General features: G+C 37.7%; 5 protein-coding genes across 7 annotated transcripts; all 5 read right to left on the bottom strand.

The window, feature by feature from the left end:
• Window positions 1–678: 678 nt before the first annotated feature.
• Window positions 679–6,706, bottom strand: LOC131000565 (protein-tyrosine sulfotransferase-like). 3 transcript variants are annotated; one of them, XM_057926558.1, is made up of 13 exons: window positions 6,281–6,706; window positions 5,953–6,048; window positions 5,244–5,421; window positions 5,015–5,086; window positions 4,231–4,519; window positions 3,809–3,949; window positions 2,894–2,998; window positions 2,642–2,786; window positions 2,382–2,428; window positions 2,230–2,298; window positions 2,006–2,125; window positions 1,755–1,889; window positions 679–1,073 (listed from the first exon to the last, which is right to left on the bottom strand). In XM_057926558.1, the coding sequence occupies exons 1-13, from the start codon at window positions 6,285–6,287 to the stop codon at window positions 915–917; spliced, it is 1,563 nt and encodes a 520-aa protein (XP_057782541.1). In that variant the 5' UTR covers window positions 6,288–6,706; the 3' UTR covers window positions 679–914. The 3 variants fall into 3 exon arrangements, with proteins under 3 accessions (XP_057782541.1, XP_057782542.1, XP_057782543.1); XM_057926559.1 differs by having other exon boundaries at window positions 6,277–6,705; XM_057926560.1 differs by having other exon boundaries at window positions 6,299–6,705.
• A 1,895-nt stretch (window positions 6,707–8,601) lies between these two features.
• On the bottom strand, window positions 8,602–11,728 carry LOC131000604 (gamma-interferon-responsive lysosomal thiol protein-like). Its single transcript, XM_057926614.1, has 5 exons — window positions 11,337–11,728; window positions 10,357–10,422; window positions 10,085–10,225; window positions 9,572–9,664; window positions 8,602–9,016 (listed from the first exon to the last, which is right to left on the bottom strand). The coding sequence occupies exons 1-5, from the start codon at window positions 11,589–11,591 to the stop codon at window positions 8,825–8,827; spliced, it is 747 nt and encodes a 248-aa protein (XP_057782597.1). The 5' UTR covers window positions 11,592–11,728; the 3' UTR covers window positions 8,602–8,824.
• A 138-nt stretch (window positions 11,729–11,866) lies between these two features.
• On the bottom strand, window positions 11,867–14,761 carry LOC131000591 (phenylacetaldehyde reductase-like). Its single transcript, XM_057926600.1, has 6 exons — window positions 14,626–14,761; window positions 14,367–14,539; window positions 14,080–14,265; window positions 13,273–13,435; window positions 12,403–12,589; window positions 11,867–12,266 (listed from the first exon to the last, which is right to left on the bottom strand). The coding sequence occupies exons 1-6, from the start codon at window positions 14,744–14,746 to the stop codon at window positions 12,122–12,124; spliced, it is 975 nt and encodes a 324-aa protein (XP_057782583.1). The 5' UTR covers window positions 14,747–14,761; the 3' UTR covers window positions 11,867–12,121.
• Window positions 14,742–17,560, bottom strand: LOC131000548 (PHD finger protein MALE STERILITY 1-like). The gene is made up of 3 exons (XM_057926524.1): window positions 16,995–17,560; window positions 16,690–16,912; window positions 14,742–16,605 (listed from the first exon to the last, which is right to left on the bottom strand). Exons 1-3 carry the CDS (start codon window positions 17,389–17,391, stop codon window positions 15,291–15,293), a joined length of 1,935 nt encoding a protein of 644 aa, XP_057782507.1. The 5' UTR covers window positions 17,392–17,560; the 3' UTR covers window positions 14,742–15,290.
• A 1,452-nt stretch (window positions 17,561–19,012) lies between these two features.
• LOC131000594 (cinnamoyl-CoA reductase CAD2-like) lies at window positions 19,013–21,933 on the bottom strand. The gene is made up of 6 exons (XM_057926603.1): window positions 21,695–21,933; window positions 21,434–21,606; window positions 20,892–21,071; window positions 20,320–20,482; window positions 19,531–19,714; window positions 19,013–19,291 (listed from the first exon to the last, which is right to left on the bottom strand). Exons 1-6 carry the CDS (start codon window positions 21,813–21,815, stop codon window positions 19,147–19,149), a joined length of 966 nt encoding a protein of 321 aa, XP_057782586.1. The 5' UTR covers window positions 21,816–21,933; the 3' UTR covers window positions 19,013–19,146.

Genomic DNA, 21,933 nt, shown 5'->3' with positions numbered 1-21,933 from the left:
CTTATTGCCATTCAAAATATTCAATTCAAAATATTCAATATTATCCTAAAATGGCATATTATACTTCAATGTTTTATTCATCTATAAATACCAAAGCAAAACTTAAGTCTACAGCACTAGTATTCAATTACTCCATATTTTAACTTAACACTAATATTTTTAATAACATTCCAATTTCGCTGGTGATTCTACACAAAGCATATGCGGCAAATAAACTTGAATTTGCTAAAAGAAGTCGACAATCTGATTTTTGATCAAGTGAATTAATATTCAACAGAAAAAATTATCAGGACTCTGCTTCAAAGTTTCGAAATGTATATAGGTTTGTGAAACAATATACAGTTTACTACAATAAGATTAATTATTATTATTATTATTATTATTACTATTATAAAAAGACTGAACTAGCAAAATACCCATTAATAAAGATACTAACCACCAACATAAAAAGGATTACAAAAATAATCACCCTTATTATTTTATTCATTAATTCACGATTATAAATAAGTTTGATCATGAATTTAATCTTGAATTCGTCCAATAAGGACAAAACAACATTCTAAGCCAAAAAATTGCTAATTTTATCTCTATGGCTATTTAATCTTTATAACATGAAAATGACTATCTTGATATATTTAACTGATAATAAAAAAGTATAAGGAATCTGCATCAATCACATACCTCAAGGAAATATAATAATTTCATTTCTCCAGTATAATAATAATAATAATAATAATAATAATAGAATCCAATACCAAGACAAATTCGACTTCATGAGCTCGTATGAAGAAGCCTGCTGAAGCATTTTTCTGTTGGTTTTTTAAAAAAAATTGTGCTAAGAAAAACCAGTTTATCTGAAAAAACAATGGAGCAGGCTGCTGGATTATCCACTAAATTTTGGACATTTTCAGTATTTACAGCTTAACTTTTGACGTTCTTCTTCTTGAACTTACAAAGACAAAAATGAAGATAAGCAGCAGCAGAGCAGTGATAGATAAGGACACACATGTCCAGGAAGGGGTACTGTAGATTCTGCGGATTGTGCTTGTCGAGAGCGTGCCCGTTAGCTCTTCCTGCAATCGGAAGTAACACATGTATAATGGGTTGCAACCCCAGTATCCAAAGAATAGCAACAGCAGACACCAAGATTATCAATGCCAATGCCAAACTACCAGTTAATACAAAAGTTCATTCTGATTGTCGATTAACCCTATTTACTATGCCAAGATGTTTCAACCATTCTCAGGAATTGGGGCTTCGGACGTGGCTATGGGTGCACAACATAACATGTCGCTTGATGAGCGTTCAGACTAACATAGAGCAACTGATATTGTTACCCAAGCTTTCCAGCTATCGGGAGCTTAGGATACTAAATGAAAGCATATACTACTAGGTCACGGCAACTATGATGGCCGACTCTAGAAGACACTAGTATCTTCCTGCATTCTGGGGAAGATAGAACTAGAATTATGCACATCATGTTTGGGCAAAGTTCTTTCTCTCCAGATGATATTAGTCATAATCGGGATGTAGTTAGACTTTGCAGTGTTAGCTAGGGCAGAATTGCTGAATTGACACTAAATCAGAAGATGGCACAATTAGTCATGCCATTGAAGCATATTCTGTTAATTGCATTCTGTAAACTATATAATACACTATATAATTGCCACAGATACGTAGAAACCAGTTTTGTCCCAAATTAGAGTCGTATGATCTCAGTTCATAATTAGATTCAAGCAAGAGATTTAACGTACGTCATGGACCATGCTCTGCATCATATGTGCCTGTTGCTTTTCGAAGATGTACTGACCATACTTATAGAGCTCTATATCTAGGCTGTTAAGCAATGTTATCTCCTTAATAAGGGCCTCCGGAACCCGCTTACGAGCCTGAAAATAGTTAAATATTCATATCAGCAGCAAGCATTAGAAAAAGATTATCAACAGTAGTGAAGCACTCAGCAAATCCACCATATGCACACATATTAACTTTATAAGTTTTATACCTCCTTTGTAAAGTTTGCTGGATAAATTTGCTTCAGAGAATTCACACGCCTATCTCTTTGAGAATCTCTTAATTGTGAAACGCAAGAATTGTATGCTTCCATCAGTTTCCCCACAGTCCACTGACCAAATAATGCAGACAGCATAGCCAAAAAGTTAATATAGCAAGCAGGCAAATATCAAAATACTAAATATGAGAGATTAGAGAAGATATTCAAAGGCTCACATTTTCCTGTACTGCATTATCCTTTCCAGTTGATGAAGCATTCTTCAAGTTTTGAAGAGTATTTTCATCCTGTAGTTCAGAGAAAATATAAGACAGTGAGTGTAAGGACATTTGGTCGTCCAAACACATTAAGACGAACATCAGTTTCTTACTTTATCATTAGTATCAGTCTTCATACTAGGAAGTTTGGATCCCTGTTCTGCAGCAGATCAACAGAATATGTCAACAGAGAAAAAATTTCCTCTCCAGATGCGTTATTGCAAGAAAGCAGAAGGGATGACTGAAAGAAATTTTACTAGTTCCAAGATTGCACAAATATATCATCCCCAATTCCCCGACAATGTTTAGACTCAACATATAGAACAACTGGCATTTACACATTTAGTTCAATGATTTACTTCAGACCACTAACCTGAGTCGTTGCCAGCACCATCTGAATCAAAGTTTGGTGTTTTGTGCTTGGAAATCACCTGTGCAGCAACTACATTTGCAAACACATTGGCTGATTCTTTATGATTTTCAGTCAGTCCAACATAAAGCATATTATCCAACTTCTTCTGCAAGATTCACAATTTCCTACCATGACTGAACCATAAATGAAAAAGAATTGGGACTGCACACACACAATCTATTCCATTAAAGTTAGTGAATCCTTCTACCATACCTTTGCAACCTGAAGCACATAATCACCAAGGGAATGATACTTAAGCACACAATGACGCACGTCATGTGCTCCAGAAAAATAAGAGTTGTTCGTGAGACCTACAATCTGAAAATCTCAAATATAAGAGAATCCAAACATGCTGCAGCAAAGCAGAACAACAAATATTTTTAACAAAAAGATAGAAAACATAGAAAAACAGTGATATTACAGGATAAATACCTAATGTTTTTTCATGGACATAGTCACATAGTGCAATGCATTCGGAACAAACTCACAGATCACTGTCTTCCACTTTAACACGCAAATCACGATTCCCATTCTAATCCAACCATATTCTTATGAAAAAAATGGTATCATGATAACAGCAACAGCTTACGCAGAGTAAGTATGGCAAGAAATTCAGATTATATACTAGCTCTGAGACACATTCTTTTTAGTTGGCAAAAACTGTAAGCCTGTAATGTGTCATAAAGTTGAAGAATTTTTCATAATCATAATTGGCAGTATTATCAGAAAATAAACACATACATCCATGCCCTGTTCCCGTTTCCTTTTTCTTTTACAACTATATTTACATGGTTTCTGACTTGCTCCGTCTATTTCCCTATTCATATAAGAGCTAAATCTTGCAGAAGCATTAGATTTGACATACCTACTTGACTGCAATACACTAAACAATAGGCAGTACAGATAAATCATGCAGGGAAAACATTCTATAACACAGAATTCCAAGTGTACGAGTTTTAACAAATGACGCGAGAACTTAGAATATAGAGAAATTAGCAGTTCTAACATAAATTATCTTCTGATCTTTTCTAAAGCATCAACAACAGAATTTCTAAAGCATATATTTTGTAACACTATATCTATTAATGAAACTAATAAGACTAAAAAGTACAGAGGACAATGCAATACCTGGAACGTGGCCCCGTTGTGGACAATGTCTCGAGTAACAGGCTCATTAATGTAAACATGCAGAGGCATCACAATGTCTTCCATGTCATACGGATCACTGGTCACTAAATGAAGTTGCCCTCTGAGTTTTCGAACGTCCCTCTGTCATAGATGAGAGAAAAGATTATAGAATGGATTATCTCATAATAGAACTATTTTTTGGAATGAGCTGCCTGAAGAAGATTTTACAATTCCACATATTACAATGCAAGATTTTTTAATCCAAACATTGTTCCGCCCAAAGCTGAAAACTTAATAACAATGATCATGTATCGCCAAGAATACAATTCAAACTTAAAAGTCATTGTTCCATTCAGAGTCTTGGAGAAGACTATCAATATCAACAGGGTGTGTATATGTTCAATCATGGTAGCTGAACATACCCGTGAAAAAAGGTCTTCTCTCATCCAAGGAACCAAATACTTCCACGGCCAGATATCCAGAGTACTTACTCCAGATGTCTTACGGCGTGCACTTCGGGACATTTTTGCAACAGATGTTAAATTAGGATGAATCAAAAACCTAGCGGCCACCTCCACAGAAAATTCGTAAGTGCTAAAAACACGTTCAATAGGGTCTCTAAGTATTGTCATCACTGAAGTCCTCTCCCTGGGAAGTTTGGACATCACGCTGTAGTCATCATGTGTAGTTAATAAACGGCAACTCGATTTTCTGCAAAATGAAAACCAATCCCAAATCTTATAGGTCTCTATAGTATGTAAAGAGAAAACAACACTTCTTCTACATCTACTGGTCCAACTATTTGATAATATCTTCTTTTACACACTTTGACTGCCGATCATAACTCAAGCATATGAAAAAAAAAATTATGTTGTCTAACAAGAGGAGGAGAAAGAAGCAAGCAGTCCAAAGAAAAGACAAGCTATATTCAAACTTTTGCATTTTTGCATAGTGATAACCATACTATTCAACATGACATGAAACTTTTCATGATTGCAGTCATTGCGCAAGAATATAACAACTCACTGTGAGTACCCAAGTTGTCATACGCATCTTGCTGTGCTTTAAAAATGCTCCAAAGAGATTAACCAAATTGTTTGAAATGCAAGGATGACTGATTAGCTTATTGCCTTAAGGTTATTTACATTGAACTAAACAAATCAATTACTTTTCAGCCACAAACATTACAAGGACATTTTGCATCACCTTGGATTATATCTCAGTTTATCATACGACCGAGGACATTCCAGGGAGCTTGTATACAGCTTTTTCAAGAAACTGTATAGAAATTTAACAAAAAACACAAAGAATCAGTAACTCATTACTCATATGAAATTGTAAATATTGGAAAGGCTTCATTGATAAGACTTCCATTTTCAGTCTTTTCTTAGTGAGGCATCTGAAGACACCATAGAATGGAATCAGGAGAAATTACCAATGGTAGTATGTCCGTCCCCCTGTTCGAGGTACATGAAGGAAAAGTAGCAAGTCATGCAAGTCGTGTTGGTTGCCACTAACTTCAGTATCAGCAGAAAAGGATGCCCAGTTCTTGACAGTATGTTCACACTGCTTATAATCATCATCTGCCCCTGATGCCTCTATAGTGACAGGAACTGATAGGAGGAAATGAGATGTTATTGGCTGACCTCATTTTGGCTGAGAATGCACAAAAAAAGGATGCTCATCCCATAATCCTCTTTTTAGTAAGGTATAAAGATCATGTTATTTAACATTTCACCCTACTTCAATAGTGTTCAAACAGAACTCTACAGGCATGATCCTAATAGCACAAGGAATAAGGTAAAAAATGACAATGCAAAAGGCCATACTCCTAAATTGAGCATTAATGCTTTCTTCCAACATCACATCGACTCCTAAATTAATCTCATTTTTAATGTCATTATACAAAAGGAGTAAAAGAAAGCACTATAGGAACCAGCATTAGACCAAGCAAAAAGTTGCTACTTTGTTTTGCCACCCTTTTCAAATGAGTTTAAATAAAATAATACTATTACACATGGAAGAGCAACACAAGAACCGTAACATCCACGGTGAAAATTGAAGTATGATCTAAAACAAGCCATTCTAACAAAAATAAAAGAAAGAGGGGAAAATGAGAAGTCTTCATAAAAAAGAAAACTCACCAGATATGAGCAGCACAAGAAAGAGACCCAACATCAGATGAACTATCTCGCACTTCATCCCCCACCTCTCCAGTGAAACAAACGCCACAACAGAAACTGCTTCAAAATTTATAAATTAAAAAAGAAAAATGACAAACCCCTCGTTTGAAAACCCAAAACAACCCATGCAATCAACCTTCAAACAACAATTCCGCCACTTTCAACGAAAACACAAAACCGTAAAATTCCACATAAAAGCAAGCACCTTGGGCGAATCAAACCCCAATTTCGAATACAAGCACGCAAATCCACGCATAAAAAAAGAAATTAAATACACATATATACATGCCCAACATGTGCAGAGTACCGAAATCTTGTGCTCGTAAATCACCACCAATCTTGAAGAGTTCCCGCCAGACAAACTTCACGATCAGATAAAGAGGGGGTCCCACTCCTCTCCGCCCCCGGCCCCGCCCCCTTTTTCGCGGCGGTTTCGGCCTCTCCGATCGGAAAAGTTTGGCACAAACCCCTCAAGATTGCAGCTCAATCTCGCTCAAAATTTATGGTAAATTTAAGGAGCTGAGAATTGTCTCCGGTAACGCCATTGAGCGGAGTAACGGCGGAGAGAGGAAGAGTGAGAAACCTCTGACAAGTAAAAGGGTAAAAAAGGAATATCGGAAACACGCGGAGAAGCGGGGGGCATATAGTCAAAGTATGGTCAATAAGGTTCAGTGGGGAAAATGACGGGAATGCCCTTCAGTTTTGAGTACACCTTCTTTCTTTCTTTATTTTCAGTTGTGAGTGAACCTATTAATTAGTCTAATTAGTGATTATATGTTTGTATCCACCAAATTAATTGACAAAAAACTGTAACCTCTTATTACAATGTTACAATAATTTCTATTTTATATTGCTTGGAGCGATATATGATTTTTAGAGTTAACGTGTTTTCCGTTTTATAATACTAGAAAAATAAATTACTTTGATAGTACTATGTCTCATCTGATATATAGGTCATTTGAGTATTTGGTAAAAAGTAATTTTTGCTCAAGTAATCTTAATATGTGAAGAGTTGAAATGAGAATATATACAATTAATTGTATTAGAAGACTAAGAAGAGTATAAATGAAATTAAATATAATTAGTGGCAGTATATACTATTAATGAGAGGTTAATTAATAGGGATATCATTGATATATTATGGGATAGGAGTAAGTAATTTTTAACTCAAAAGAAAAAAAGAGCTCATCGACTATATAGATAGGGAAATTCTATAGACAAATATATATGTTTATACTCTCTCTTCGTCCTATAAAAATATGTATTTTCTGCTATTTTAGAACTTTTCATGAGAGATTGTACCTTTTTTTTTTTTTAACATTTCTTTCACTAATAAAAATGGCCCCTTCTTCCACTAACAACACTCACATAATATTTATTAAAACCCGTTTAACTAGCAATCATCCACACTTTTATGAGACGAAAGGAATAGTAAATAATACAGTTTCAAAATTGATGTCACAAACAATATATATTGTAGAAGTGTTTGAATATAACAAGATCAAAAAATTCTTTCTGAATTAGTAATGACATAAATATAAAAATATAAAAATGTTTCTCATGCAATGTACAGGGTGTAAATGCTAGTATGAGTAACTTTTAATTTGATATCAATTTCAAAATTAAGAGGCTACTTTGTAATTGTAATAAAATTGAAGGTTTATTATAATCTATAGATTTTTATGTCCTTTTTTTTTCTTTATCTTTTTTTTTTCTTTCTAAAATTGTGAATTCGACTAATTATAAAATATTTGATATGCATATCAAATTAAATATCACGACAATTCTTTAAAATATATTTTATGTAAACAATGAAAATCAATTATATTCATGTAAATATTGGATTTAATATATAAAATTATTTTTTATTTAATTATTAAAACTTAAAAAAATTCTCTCTATCCCACTTTCATTCTTTTTTCATTTCAATTCTTTTTTTTTTCAATTTATTTTATTTTCTTAATTTTTTTACTTTTTCATAATATCAATTTTTATTATTGTTAATTTTCTTTTTTCTTTTTTATTTAATAAAATATAAAAATATTCATGTGAATTGCATGAGCGAAAATGCTAGTTTGTTGTAAATATTGAAGTATAAATTATATTTACATAATAAGTACTACTATATATTAAAAATATAAATAATCATTTATGTATATTATAAGATTAAAAATAACTAAAAAATATACTCATTTCGTAGACGGATGCAGTATTATATTTATTATAAAATGAAATATGAAAATTAATTTTTTATTATATTTATAATTATTTTTTATTCCAGAAAGTGCATGTCAAATAAGTCACCCGTACGCAGACAAAACATCTACACCACACAAAAGTGAGAAAATAACCACACGCATATAGGACCACTACACCTAACCACACATAAACGAGACCACTACCCATATAAAGATAAGAAAACTACACTAAACATAAACGGAAGTTTTGCCACTTAGAACTAGGCCTCATTAGCATACCCGAATATAAAGTTGAACAGCCGACTACGATTTAATTTTTGGATTGCTTCAGCGGTTATGATTTCTGAATAGAGTTGAACATCCCGACACGATTTCACTTCAGTATATAATTACTGATCCAATATACGGCAAATGAGTCTCGAAAAGCTATTTCATACATGAAGCTTATATTATACTAACAAACTAATTATTCAACATTCGCAAATACAAACTTACCGAGATAGCGAAACGAAGTCATCAAATTACATCTTTTTCCATTCAACTACAATACAACTTATATAGACTATATAAGAGAGAGCACCTTAGGATTTTGAAAGAGCAACAAAGTCTAAAATTTACCATCATACGATTTTATTTCACTGCAGCCATGAAAATATAGCTGACAATACGCGGGAAAACTTTGACTCGAATGATTCTTGTCCAAAGAGAGAATTGAGCAAGTCCATTTTCATCTTCCGGATGCTCCCGATTGATGATTTAGAGCAAGCAGATGGTTTGGGAGTCCCTTTGTATGCCTCGCAGATATAGCTTTTGAAGTTCCTATAGTCCTGCAGCATCAGATAGTATGTTATACTCAGGTGCAAATAAAGCAAGGATCCATGATGGCCATCATGTTCTGAGAGTGCAGCACGCGTTTGTGTGTGTATGAGTGTGCTTACGCATTTACAATGTGGGTTGGCGTGGGGTTGAAGGTGAAGCAAAAACCAATATCTCATGCCAAAAGAACTAGTTTAGCATCAAGTCATTCATTGAGCAGCATCATTCATCAAACATTATGCTTCACTGCCTATCACAGATCGATATTGAATGGTTTGATTCTTCTCATTTGCAGATATTTTTTCTAATTTAGTATATTTGGCATACACTTTCTGAAATGCAACTGAGACATCTTCAAAATCTCTCTCTCTCTCTCACTCTCCACTACTTCGGTGTCTCTAAAGGGACTAATAGAGCAATCTATGTCGGTATTGCTATATTCATAAGATTCGGAAGAGAATTATATGCAAAGCACAACACATCTGAGATGAAGAAGAGGTACGATTAATAATGTCTGCTTTGCTTCTTTCATGTTGTTTTGAAGGAAAAAGGTGGAGGATACTCACATCATACAAGGGCTGTCCATCCACAACTACCCATGGCACGTACGTATGAGGTGGTTCAAGAGCATTTGTTTGAGCCGCATATCGTAGTTCAATCTGCCAGGTTCATGCTACGTGAGTACAAAGGGCCATTCAAGTGGCAAACAGATGATAAAGATAAATCAAAACTCGACAACAATCGGTAGCAACAAGCTTAGGATGGATTCTAATTCAAAAAAAGAAAAAAGCTTACGATGGATTCATGTAGTCTCAGAGAAATGACCAAGAAATAGACAAAATTCAATTGAATTAACATCTCAATTTCCAAAGACAAAATGGTACCAAATATTGGAGTTGTGAAAAAGATTCATTTAATCAAATTAGAGCAAGTCAGAGAAACCCCAACAATTTCTCATTCTATATTCTCGTCAGTCAGAGAAACAAGATACGATATTCGCACTAGATCAATCCATAACACAGTAAAAAGCATGCAAGAGAAATTAAGGCAAAATTGGAGAAATTAATTGGTAAATTTACCTCTGTTCCACGGTCACTGTTGTAACAATCGATAACAGGGGTAGCATCCAGACCCAATTTCTCAAAGCATGTCTCCCAATAGGTATAATTATTGTGGTATACAAGACTTTCCACGCAGTAGATAAATGGGAAATGGTCATTCTGCATCAGGAGTTCGATATAAAATATTAACAGAACATCATACAGTAAATCCATGACATATATTTGAATCAAGGAGGCAACAACAGAAGGTAATATTCAAAACATATTAATTACACATAAGTGATACTAACCACATCAGGCCAGGCATCAATTGCACACGCCTCCACAGTGTTCAATATGCATTCATATTTACCATGCTGCAAAACCAGTAAGAAACAAATTAGTTCTTCCTACACAACTTAGAAAATCACAACGTCCAACAATAAGATCAAAATATATTCAACAATGCTAACTATACTATATGCATAACCTGGCATTTAAAGGTGCGAGTGCCATAAATTTTGGCATTGCCCCAAGGCACAAGTTTGAGATCAACAATACTAATGAGCTCATCGCTGAAGATCATATTGAAAGAATCTACGACAAAACTGGCACTGTAAGGGCAAAGGCTTTCATAGTATAAACCCACTGACACTTTCTTGCAAGAAGAGAGTGGCTTTAATGCGGAGACGAATAGCAAGGTAAAAAGCAAGAAAACTTTCATAGAGGGACAGGAGAAAGCCATTGCAAAACCAGAAGAGAATGAATCTTATGGCTAATAAGGGACTTTAGGTATAGGAATTTATAGCTAGCCTTATATTTTATGGCATAGCTGCTGACTAACATCTGCAGAAAACTGCTTAAATTTGGCTCGTGGTGGCGTATCACCGCCCAGTACGCCACTACTCCACCTCTAGTTGGACCAACAACGATGAATAGTCCAAAAGGCCTTCGTTCTAATAAATGTCAGCAGATTTCTGCTCCCTCGAAAATATCAGACTGAGATCATTTTTTTGGAATATTGAATATCTATACCTGTCTCAACTTCTATCTTAATATCTAAATTGACTCCTCAATATAAACATGTACTATCTGTATAAGAAGTGATGAAATAGGAAATAGAAAATGGAAATGAGAAATCAAGGGAAAAAGTATCGCTTTACTCCACATCAAAATAAATCTAATTTTATCCGCTTATGTTGGAAAAGGCAACGAAACACGATACAAAAGCTATCTTCCTCGATACAACAAAACACAACGGAGAGAGTGAGGGAGCGGCGAAAAGCGATACCTGGCAAACGATGGTACCATTAGACTTGATTTTAGCGTTTCCATAGGGAATAAGCTTTAGATCGGTAATTGAGATGAGGTCAGACTCGAATATTTTGTAGAGGTAGTTGACTATGAGATTGGAACAGTAGGGGCAGAGCGTCTCGTAGTAGAGCTCCAGCGCCACTTTCTCGCCACCGTTGACGGCGGCGGTGGCAGCAGCAGAAGAAGAAGAAGAGATTATTGATAGAACCAAGAGAAATCGAAGAGCATCCATGGCTGATTCGTTTCGGTTTCTGCAACTGCCGCTTCACTCCGTCACTCAGTTTCCTGTGATAATGCGATCAGATTTAGATGCGATAATTATTCAGTTTGACCCCATTTTTTTACGTTGGTATAAGCTCCACGTTTATGGCGATAGCTACTTTTCTAATTTTTAACACTTATTTTAAGCAAAAGATCGAATTATATGTTGCTATGGATTAATTTTCTTTTTCTACCTAGTATGTGAACGCAAAATCAAATCAAATGTTGTTTTTATACGCACGACTCTTAAGATAAAAATATTGTTTTATTCTACATATTTATTCTGGCTAGTACAGCTCAGACTTTCAATTCTTGTACAAGAAAACACACAAAATAAATAAAGTAGAAGGTGACCGAAAGAAACGCAAAATAGTAGTACATATTTATTGTGGCTCGATTGAATGATTCAACAAAAACTGCTGTATCAATCTTGCATAAAACAGGCTGCAGCTATTGTTACAGGAAAGTATTCAACAAGCATAGACATGCTGCAACACTTTTTCAAGAAATATATCCTTTGCTTCTCAAACTTTCAACACCATCCTTTATAATTTGGTCCATGGGAATAAATTTGAAACCCAAGTCCATCAGCTTCTTGGCCCCATCCCTGGATCTTAGTATTCCAGGTTGAGTGTCTCTGGGCAGCCTGCAGATCATACCATGTAACTAATTTATCGATACTCAACAGCCTTCCAACATTACACAAGCTGCTATTGGAATAAGTTGTGATACGATTCAAATGATGCCTTCACATTTTACAAGCATGAATACGAGAATCTTACTTGGGGATATTGTATTCAGGGTAGAGTTCTGCCACCTTAGCAGCAAAATCACCATAATGCGATATAGCTTCAACACATACGTGCCTTCCCCTTGCAGATGGGTTCTCATACACCAGAATGTGTGCAAGAGCCACATCTTTGACGTGCACAGATCCCATGAAGAAATCTTCATACTGTTCAGTGCAGCCTACATCAAAGAGCAAAATTCACCATGAATCTTAAGAAAGCTATTTGCACCCATTTCTATTCACCTCTATCATCATTTTTACCAATTTGCATGTACCGTTGGTTCAAAGAACCTAGCCAAAGAAGTTCACTGCTAGGCTACTGGATGATCTCCATGGGAAATCAGAAAGATATTTTTATAAATTCTGGCTGATCTCCCATGGATGATCTCCATGGGAAATCAGAAAGATATTTTTGTAAGAGGAGAAGGGATGAATTCTGGCTGAGGAGAAGCATTAGCATAGCTGTTTTAGAGTGCAACAATTTCTGAGAGATTTAAAGGAACATAAGGCAAAGGTTCATAGAAAGAACTCGCCCTTCCACTTAAGACTTCACTTTATAGAAAGAACTCGCCCTTCAACTTAAGACTTCACTTGACATCTTCACTCAAAGTTTCTTCCCTGAATGATAAACAAATAGTAGTAGTAATTTTCACCATTGCACAATTCTCCCAATTAGAATTTTCAATACTAGATAATTCTCAAACAAACTCTCTAACATCTTTGGGCCACACAGATAGATTGGGTTGGAACAAGACATCATATTATACAGAGTACTACCCTGTCAGATGATGGTTATACATCTGGCTTGCTACTAGACCAAGCTTAAGCGAGGCACATAAATGGATGTCAAAAATTGGATTACCCTGCAGAAGGCGAAGCAACATCAGCATGCTTGCATTTATTGCTGGGGGGATAATAGGACCCATCACCGTTCCAGGATTCACCACAACAATATCCAGACCATTTTCCTCAGCAAATTTCCAAGCAGCCTTTTCAGCCATGGTTTTAGAGAGTGGATACCAAACCTAACAATAAAGTACAATCACAACGCATATAACATCAAAACGGTTGCATTCTTAGTAGAGAGCATAGTGTTATTGGCAGGAATGCATGATTTTCAGGAATCTCAGCTCATTTACAATGGAAAAGTAATCAACCTTCACAGTCCCTGTCAATAGTATATCCTAAATTACTCTTTAGTTCTACTTAGCAGTTGTGTTGTATCTAGTTGCTTAATTCAAGGATCCAAATAACTGTACAAGCTTAAGGCGGTCAATGGCCTAAGAAAAACTTCCATGCATTGCAGACTTGCAACTTTTCTCGAACAATTTTGTTCGGAGTTCAGTTGACAGATAAGATTCAAGGTTGTCCACGAATAATATGTGCGTGTCAGTAGCTTGAACTAATCTTATACCGTGAACATATTTCAATGCTTCGTTAGGCTATACACTCAAACATTATCTCAAGTTTGAAGTGACAATCTTCGTGATTGACTTTACCAGGTTGCGACTAACAAATTTGCAACTACAGCCATAAAAATCTGCACTCCGGATCACAGAATTTCTATCATTCTTATATTATGTGGACTTGAAATAAGTGCTTTGTGTCATAATAAGCGAAGTGAATTATTGATAAATCAGTCAATTCTAGCTAGGGAGAAATGCGATACCTCTTTCTGCTTGCAGTATTCCTCATCAGTCCAGCAATCTTCATTCTTAATCTTATCAGCCGGCCAATTAGGGCTGGGAATAATCGCCGATACAGAGGACGTGACGACCACGCGCCGAACGCCCAGCTTCTTCGCCGCCGTCAGTACGTTGATGGTGCCTTTAATCGCCGGGTCCAGTAGCTCGCGCTAAATTCACACATAGCAAACGACAATTGCTGAATTGAACAACACACTCACACTAGAACATCAACGAACGATGAGCGGCAGTTTAGCGAGGGTATATTCACCTGCGGATCTTCCACTCGATCGACGATGCAGGGGGAGGCCAAGTGGAACACTCCGGCGGCACCGGTCGCGGCGGCGACGATGGAGTCGTAATCGAGCAAATCGATTTGGAAGAGGCGGAGGCGCGATTCCGCTCCTTCCAGTGCTTGCAAGTGCTTTGTTTCTCTCTCATCCTCTAGTAATGAAATAGAATCCCCAAATTATTTAGAAGAAGGCGAGTAGAAGATTGTTAGTGATGGAGAACGAGACTAAGGAAATTACGGAGATTTTTGACGGTGGCGTGGACGGTGTAGCCGCGGCCGAGGAGGAGCTGAACGAGCCATGCGCCAATGTAACCACTGCCGCCGGTCAGACACACCACTTCTCCAACTTTCTCGCTCATCTCTTCGCTCTCTGTCTCACACACACTATACCTCAGTCTAATTTTTTATTTCCGTTTTCTCTCCATAGTTCCAAAACTTGCAATCAAAACAAAATCAAATTTTACTATAGTGCAAAAATAAAAATTACTCCCTCCGTCCACTAATTGTTGGCCTAGGAGGCAAAACACGGATTGTAAGAAAAAGTGTAGTGAGCGGAGAAAGGAACCAACAAAATATATTGTTTATTAGTTGAGTGGAGAAAAAGTGTATTGTTTATTGGGACCCACCAATTAAAAAATTATAAAGACTTACCGTAAATGGGTAGGACATAAATTGGTGGACGGACCAAAAAGGAAAGTAGGCCAACAATTAGTGGACGGAGGGAGTACCATAAAAGTGGAAGTGAGTATGACAATTGACAAGCAGTAAAAAAAAAAAAATTAAATTCACAGAAATAATATTTGGAAAATATACATAATGACAATTGTGTGTTTTTCATAACATAATAGGTTTAATTTTGATTGACATGTAGCATAAGATAAGGAATGAATGGTGGTGAGCAAGTCAGATAGGCGTGGAGGTGGCATAGCATCGGATGCGCAGGATATCCTGTTCGCATCCGGTGCAGAGGAATATATCAGGGACGGCGTGGTGGTCGGGGACGCGCACGCACCTGGTGTGGTGCGAGGCTCGGCAGAGATCGCACGACACCATCCGCTCCCCATCATCATCCCTAGTCCCACAAACGCAGTTGACGACCGTGGGCTCTGGGGTTTGGTGCTCGCACTCGCACACGCACACGAACGCGATCTTACTACCCGGCCTAACCGTCTTGAACACCGCGTCCGACCCTTGAGGGCTCATGTTCCTGATGGACTCCGCCGCCGTGTTCCTCAGCGCCAGGTACGTCTCTCCGAACGTCTTCTCCACCTGCCGCCTCAGCTCGTCGAACGTCGCGCCGTTCCTCACCAAGAAGCAGTGGTACGGCGTCGCCGCTTCCTCCACACCATTGTGCTGCAGGATCACCCTGCAGTAGATTTTCTTCTTGTTGGCTTCGTCCGCCGCCGTGGCCTCGCCGTGGTAGTCTTTAGCCAGGTGTTTGGCGTCGAGAATGACTCTGGAAGCGACGGGGAGCGCAGCAAAGGCACCGCTCTTGGGATCTACTAGAATGTTGGAATAGACGCAGAGCAAGTCGTTGATGAGCTGAGCCCAAGTGATCTTGTGTTGAGGCCTCAACTTGGCGTCCTGCTTGGAGAAGGTTCTAGAAACATCCTCCAAGCAATACTCCAGCACTTTGGTGACGGGATTCAAGCACCTCCTCACCAAGTACTTCCCCACCATGTGGTTCCCCAACGACTTGAGTACGAAGTCCAGCAGCCCCGTGTCGCCGATGTAGGCGCGCGCCACGTCCCGCACGTGCTGCCTCGACACCCACTGGAACTCCGCGCGCTTCAACGCCTCCACCACCACGTGGATCGCCTTCTCCACGCGCTTCGGCGACCACCGGCACGACGCGTCCGACATGATGGCCGGGTAGCTGCCGGAGCCGCTGCTGCTCTCCTCGGAAACTCTGGATTTCAGCTCCATCATGAAATGGAACAGATCGCCTAACGTCGTCAGAGAGTGGCTCGAGAGCTGCTGGTAGCGCCACAGTATTACTTGAATCTCACTCCCCAATCCAAATTGTTGAGCAATTAGGGTTAGGGGAATGTTTTGGATGGTTTTGATTGCATTTTGGTACATTTCTTGATCGACACCATAGCTCCCTCGCTTGAATATGTAGTCCCATTGACCGAACCACGGCCTGCCGTAGGCCACGCCGTGGAGCAGTCTCAGCTCCATTCCTTTCTTCTTAGCTGAATCTCTCAAGCTCACCTCCCTGCAAAAGTATATCAACTATATATATGCATAATCAACTCAACTTTGGGGTTAATGAATTATGTATGATAGTATACATACAGACCTAGCTCCTAAACCGGAGCACAAGCGGTCCCAGAAGTCCATGATCTGGTAGCCGGGCAGGGCGGAGGCGTTGATGCAGAGGAGATGACCGAATCCATTGGAGTGGAGGACAGCATGTAGGATGTGGGTGTCTCTATGCAAGTCGATGGCGTTGGTCTTGGCGTAATCGTCAGACGGCAGCACGAAATGATAGCTCTTATTGCAGATCATGTGATGCCCCCAACCTGAGCTATGTAAGATTGTAACAACGAAGAAACATTAGTCTTGTTAGAGATATATATAATAGATGAGCAAGCGTGTGTGTACCTATGTAGCGGCAGTGGCGGCAGGAGAAGTCGAGGGCGGGCTCTTCGACCACAAACAGCAGCAGCGGGTGGCGGCGTGCCTCGAGCTGGAAGGACCAGCTGGACATGGTGTTGGTCTCGAGCTGGCCGAACTCGAGGAGGGCTCTGACGTTGTCGTGGAAGGAGCCGTTGGAGCCGGCCGGGTAGCCTCGCGCGCCGAATACTTTGAATTTGAACACCTTTTCGCCTCTCTTCCTCTTGCGGAAGCCGCTGAGGTCGAGCTGAGACATTGTGTTGTTGGTGATGAATGTTTGTATTTGGGAGGTGTGTGTGTATATGTAGCATAGCATCATGCGCATGGTGCCACTGAATATACAAAATTTGAATGGATTTATGTAAATGGGTGTGACTATGTGCATGATCTGTTGCGAAATGAACGTACTTGTGCAAAACTATCGCTGTGGCCACATGCATGAGTGTTTTTCCCTGCAATTGTTTATTCATCTTCACTTTCGTATTGTTTCAACTTCTGCTTACGTGTCTGCTCATCTGCATTTCGCTTTTTCTATCTCGCTTATAAAATGGACCTTATCCAAAGCACCATATGACATGGTAATTATACACTCAAAAATAAGATTGTGTTTTTATTTTTTGGAGGCAACAATTTGGAGCAAGCAATGTTGTTGACCAACTACCATTCATGAAATGGAATGTAGGAAAATAATACTCCCTCCCCCGATTACATCTTCATAGCCTTTTTTGGAAATTGTCAATATATAGTTTACTTTTAAAATTTAATTTACGTTAATTTCTTTCAATGAATATAATCAACCATTGAATATATATGGACAAAATTGAACAATTGCATATAATATAGTATATTTTTTTAAATAATATTAATTGCATTTTCTTAATATGTGTGAAAAAATAAAGTGAATTATGAAGGTGGGATGAAGGGAGTAATAATAAAATGCATATAAATTACTCAACTTTTAATAAATTTTTATTTCGCATATCAACTCTAAAATTTATACATTTATTTTTTTTAAAAAAATTATTTTGCATACTCGTCGAATTCTGATGTGATGACATGACATAAATATGACCGCATAGAAAAATAGAAATAATATCGTCTTATATAATTGGATGGAAACGTCTTTCATGCTGCTAGACAATTAAAAACCCTAAAATTCTTTTATTCTTATTTCGCCTCTTCCAATCCCTAATTATTTGATCGAACTTACAACAACAAAAGAGTTTTCATCGATTATTTAATTTGAATTCCTTCTTGTCGCTTTATCTCTTCAGCTTCAAGCCTCTCGTTGCCCTCCAATTTGATGCCATGATTCTTGATTTATGCCATAATTTAGTTAGACAATAATTTTACACGCAAACAACGTTGTTATAATATGCCCAAATCGACATCGCTATAATATTAGGTGGATTTGAACACATAAGATTTCACATGACCATTTCAACACCAAGCTTGTTTGGAAAATGGGGAGTATGCAAAATTAAAAAAAGAATTAATAGTTAAATAATTTTTAATACAAATTTTAAAGTTTGTATACAAAATAAGAATTTGTTGAATAATGATTTATATGCAATTAATCCAAATAATACTCTATTCGTCAACCAAATGTATATATAGCACTTTTTTTTTTGTGTTTGCCAATAGTATAATACTTTCTATTTTAAGACATAACCTCACCATCTATCCTTACACTTTACTCTTACAAATATAAACATCAATCACTCATTTTATACATGGTGCATGAAACCATTTATCTATGAAAAATATATTTATTAAATATTTTATTAATACCCATGCGTATTATACTTGTGACAAACCGAGTGAATAAAAAATTTTGTAATGCAAAATGATTTGGTATAAAATGCAAAAGGTAGTTCACCACTGGTCCACTGTAAATATAAAACATTTTAGCTGAGAAAACAAGTAATATTTCTATACTTGTAATTTATTGCAGAATACATAATTAACATACTACAGCAATGTGATTATGCTCATCCAAACATACCTTTTGTTTTCTCACAACAAGAATCAATCCTCAATAAAACAGTTCCGATCCTCACAAATATCAAAGCAAACTTTCATATGCTATATGATTACATTAATACCTACGCATCATCACACAAGCATATTCTACACATTTTCAGGAAAGATATCCTTTGCTCCTCAAACTTTCAATAGCATCCTTAACAATCTGCTCCATGGGAGTATAATCCAAGCCCAAATCTATCAGCTTCTTCAATGCAGCTAACGCCTTCGCTGATCCCCGTTGCTTATCTGTACTAAACCTACAAATGTACGAGACGAGTAATGTAACTATAACTAATTGCAACCAAATCTTAGGTTATTTGTACTGAAATTCAATTTTGTATAGCATCTCATAAATTCCCTACACATGCTGACATGTATATATTCGTGCATTTACTTCTTAATGAGACAGAAAGTTGCGTTTTCCACTTATGTTTCACATGCTGTAAGAATCAATTTTCCCTTTGCAGTAATTCTAGTTGGAGTAGGAGCATCTTACCTGGGCAACTTGTATTCAGGGTAGAGTCTCTCCATCTGTTCGGCAAATTCATCATAACGTGATAAAGATTCAACACACAGATGCCTTCCAGCTGCTGATGTGTTCTCATACAACAGCACGTGAGCAAGAGCCACATCTTTCACATGTACTAATGCCATGAAGAATCTTTCGGAAAAATCACAGCCTACACCCAAAGTGAAAATGATAAGCTCTAGTTGCCATGAATTTTCATGATAAACACTGCAGCAATTTTATTTTTTTATCAAACACTGCAGCCATATCAAGAGTCAAATTTCTAGAAAAATATTATTTCTGGAGCAAACTGACCACAATAATTGGTTCTTAGTTCCATATCCTTGTCCCCCACCCCCAGCCAACAAAAAAAAGAACAGAAAAAAACAAAGGCAGGCTCAAAGATGATAACTTCCTAAAATATAAATAAGAAGAACATTTGGTCTAGTTCCATCACATCTTAATTAATGACAAGCTTGTAATCTAACAAAAAAGTTGAAAGGCGTATGGAACAAATTTCAAGATGGCAGCAACTCAAGGTAGTCTCATCGCACCTCAAGTTGGGGATGACTCAACTCTAAGAAGTAAGTAATGCAAACATAAGCTATACATTTGATGGACGATGAGTCAAACAACTAGTTATATGAAACAAGCAACCCCCGACTCGTTTTGCACAGGATATAGAGGCTGGCTTTAACCTTATGGTCCTAAAACTATTGTTTGGCAGCTAAGCAACTCGTTGAAACTACTGAGAAATCATGAATTGAAACTGAGTACCCTGAAGTACGTGAACCATCAATTGCATGCTTGAATTTAAAGCTGGGGGTAGTACCGGACCAACCACCATTCCTGGATTCACCACAACAATATCCAGACCATTTTCCTCGGCAAATTTCCATGCAGCTTTTTCAGCAAGTGCTTTAGACAAAGGATACCAAAGCTAACAGCAAAATGACATCTCAATGGGATAAATTGCCATCACGGGCAAAAGGTAAGTAAGAAAAAACAGAGAGAGCACAAACAATACTACCACAAGAAAAAAATACTCCTCACATTTAGCATATTTGTCAGTGAAAAAGTAGCATGTATGAAATAAGCAATATTACACTATTCAACTTAATTGTTACTTTTAGCTACAGAGCAGAACTTATGACTCAAATAAATTTCATTCTTTAATGTTACTCTGCCAAAACAGCAGAACTATATAGCAGTCATCACAAACTAAATCATACGAGCACCTGCACTGCAGTAAATGCAAAATCAAGGAGCACCAAAATTTAAACAGAAGCATAACACCTCTTATTTATATGGTCACGTATGAATCAAGAATTGCTAAAACAGTGACATACCCCATTTTGGCGGCAATAATCCTCATCAATCCAGCAATCCTCACCCACGTCTGCCAGACTGGTGGCGCTTGCAATCATGGCAGATATAGAAGATGTAACGACCACGCGACGAACGTCGAGATTTTTGGCCGCCGTCAGTACATTTAGGGTCCCCTTAATTGCAGGGTCCAACAGCTCCCGCTAAATCCACGGGTAACTAATTATCTTAATTAGCCAACCAAAATAGGAATTGCTAGAACAAATAGATGCAGTTTAAAAACAAAGCTAAGTTTATGCTACTATTCTAGCCCACTAATTTTGTAACACGTATCGATTTATCGTCTTCAGAGATAGCGGTCGAGATTACGTGTTTCGATTTCGAGTTCAAAATTTATCGTTTAAATATCAAATGTAACATGTGTATTTAAATAAATGGTTAATGACAGTACTATAATAGCATCTAATTACCTAATTATGCACGATCACACGCCATGAAAGTACTCATACAAATACGCAGTAGAAAATGCAGAATTGTAATTCATTGGGTGTAAAAATCGCAAAACCTGAGGATCGTCGACTTGATCGATGATACAGGGGGAAGCGACGTGGAAGACGCCGGTGGCGCCTCTGATTGCGGCGGCAATGGAGTCATAATCAAGCAAATCAATCTGGAAGAGGCGAAGGCCGGAATCAGCTCCTTCAATGGCTTCCAAGTGCTTCGTTTCTCTCTCATCCCCTAATAAGTCGAGCGCAAGCAGCAGTTAGCAGAAGATCGAGTATCAGCGAACGCTGAAAAGGTAGTGATAGAGGGAGGAAAGCAGAACCTAGATTTTTGACGGTGGCACGGACGGCGTAGCCGCGGCGGAGCAGAAGGTGGACGATCCAAGAGCCAATGAAGCCGCTGGCGCCGGTGACGCAGACCACTTCTCCTTCCTTTTCCGCCATTGTTAACTGCTGGAATGTGGAGTGGAGATTGCAGAACGTGTTTTTGTTCTAGTGTGGAATGTTTTGTTTCCTCACGTCTTACACATGTGTTTTGTGAGGCTGCTGTTCTCGCTGATTT

Source organism: Salvia miltiorrhiza, chromosome 8 (genome assembly GCF_028751815.1).
Source record: "Salvia miltiorrhiza cultivar Shanhuang (shh) chromosome 8, IMPLAD_Smil_shh, whole genome shotgun sequence".
In the NCBI taxonomy this organism is placed as follows: Eukaryota; Viridiplantae; Streptophyta; class Magnoliopsida; order Lamiales; family Lamiaceae; genus Salvia; species Salvia miltiorrhiza.
The sequence above is the reverse complement of the archived record's forward strand: the minus strand, read 5'-3'. Positions and strand labels throughout refer to the sequence as shown.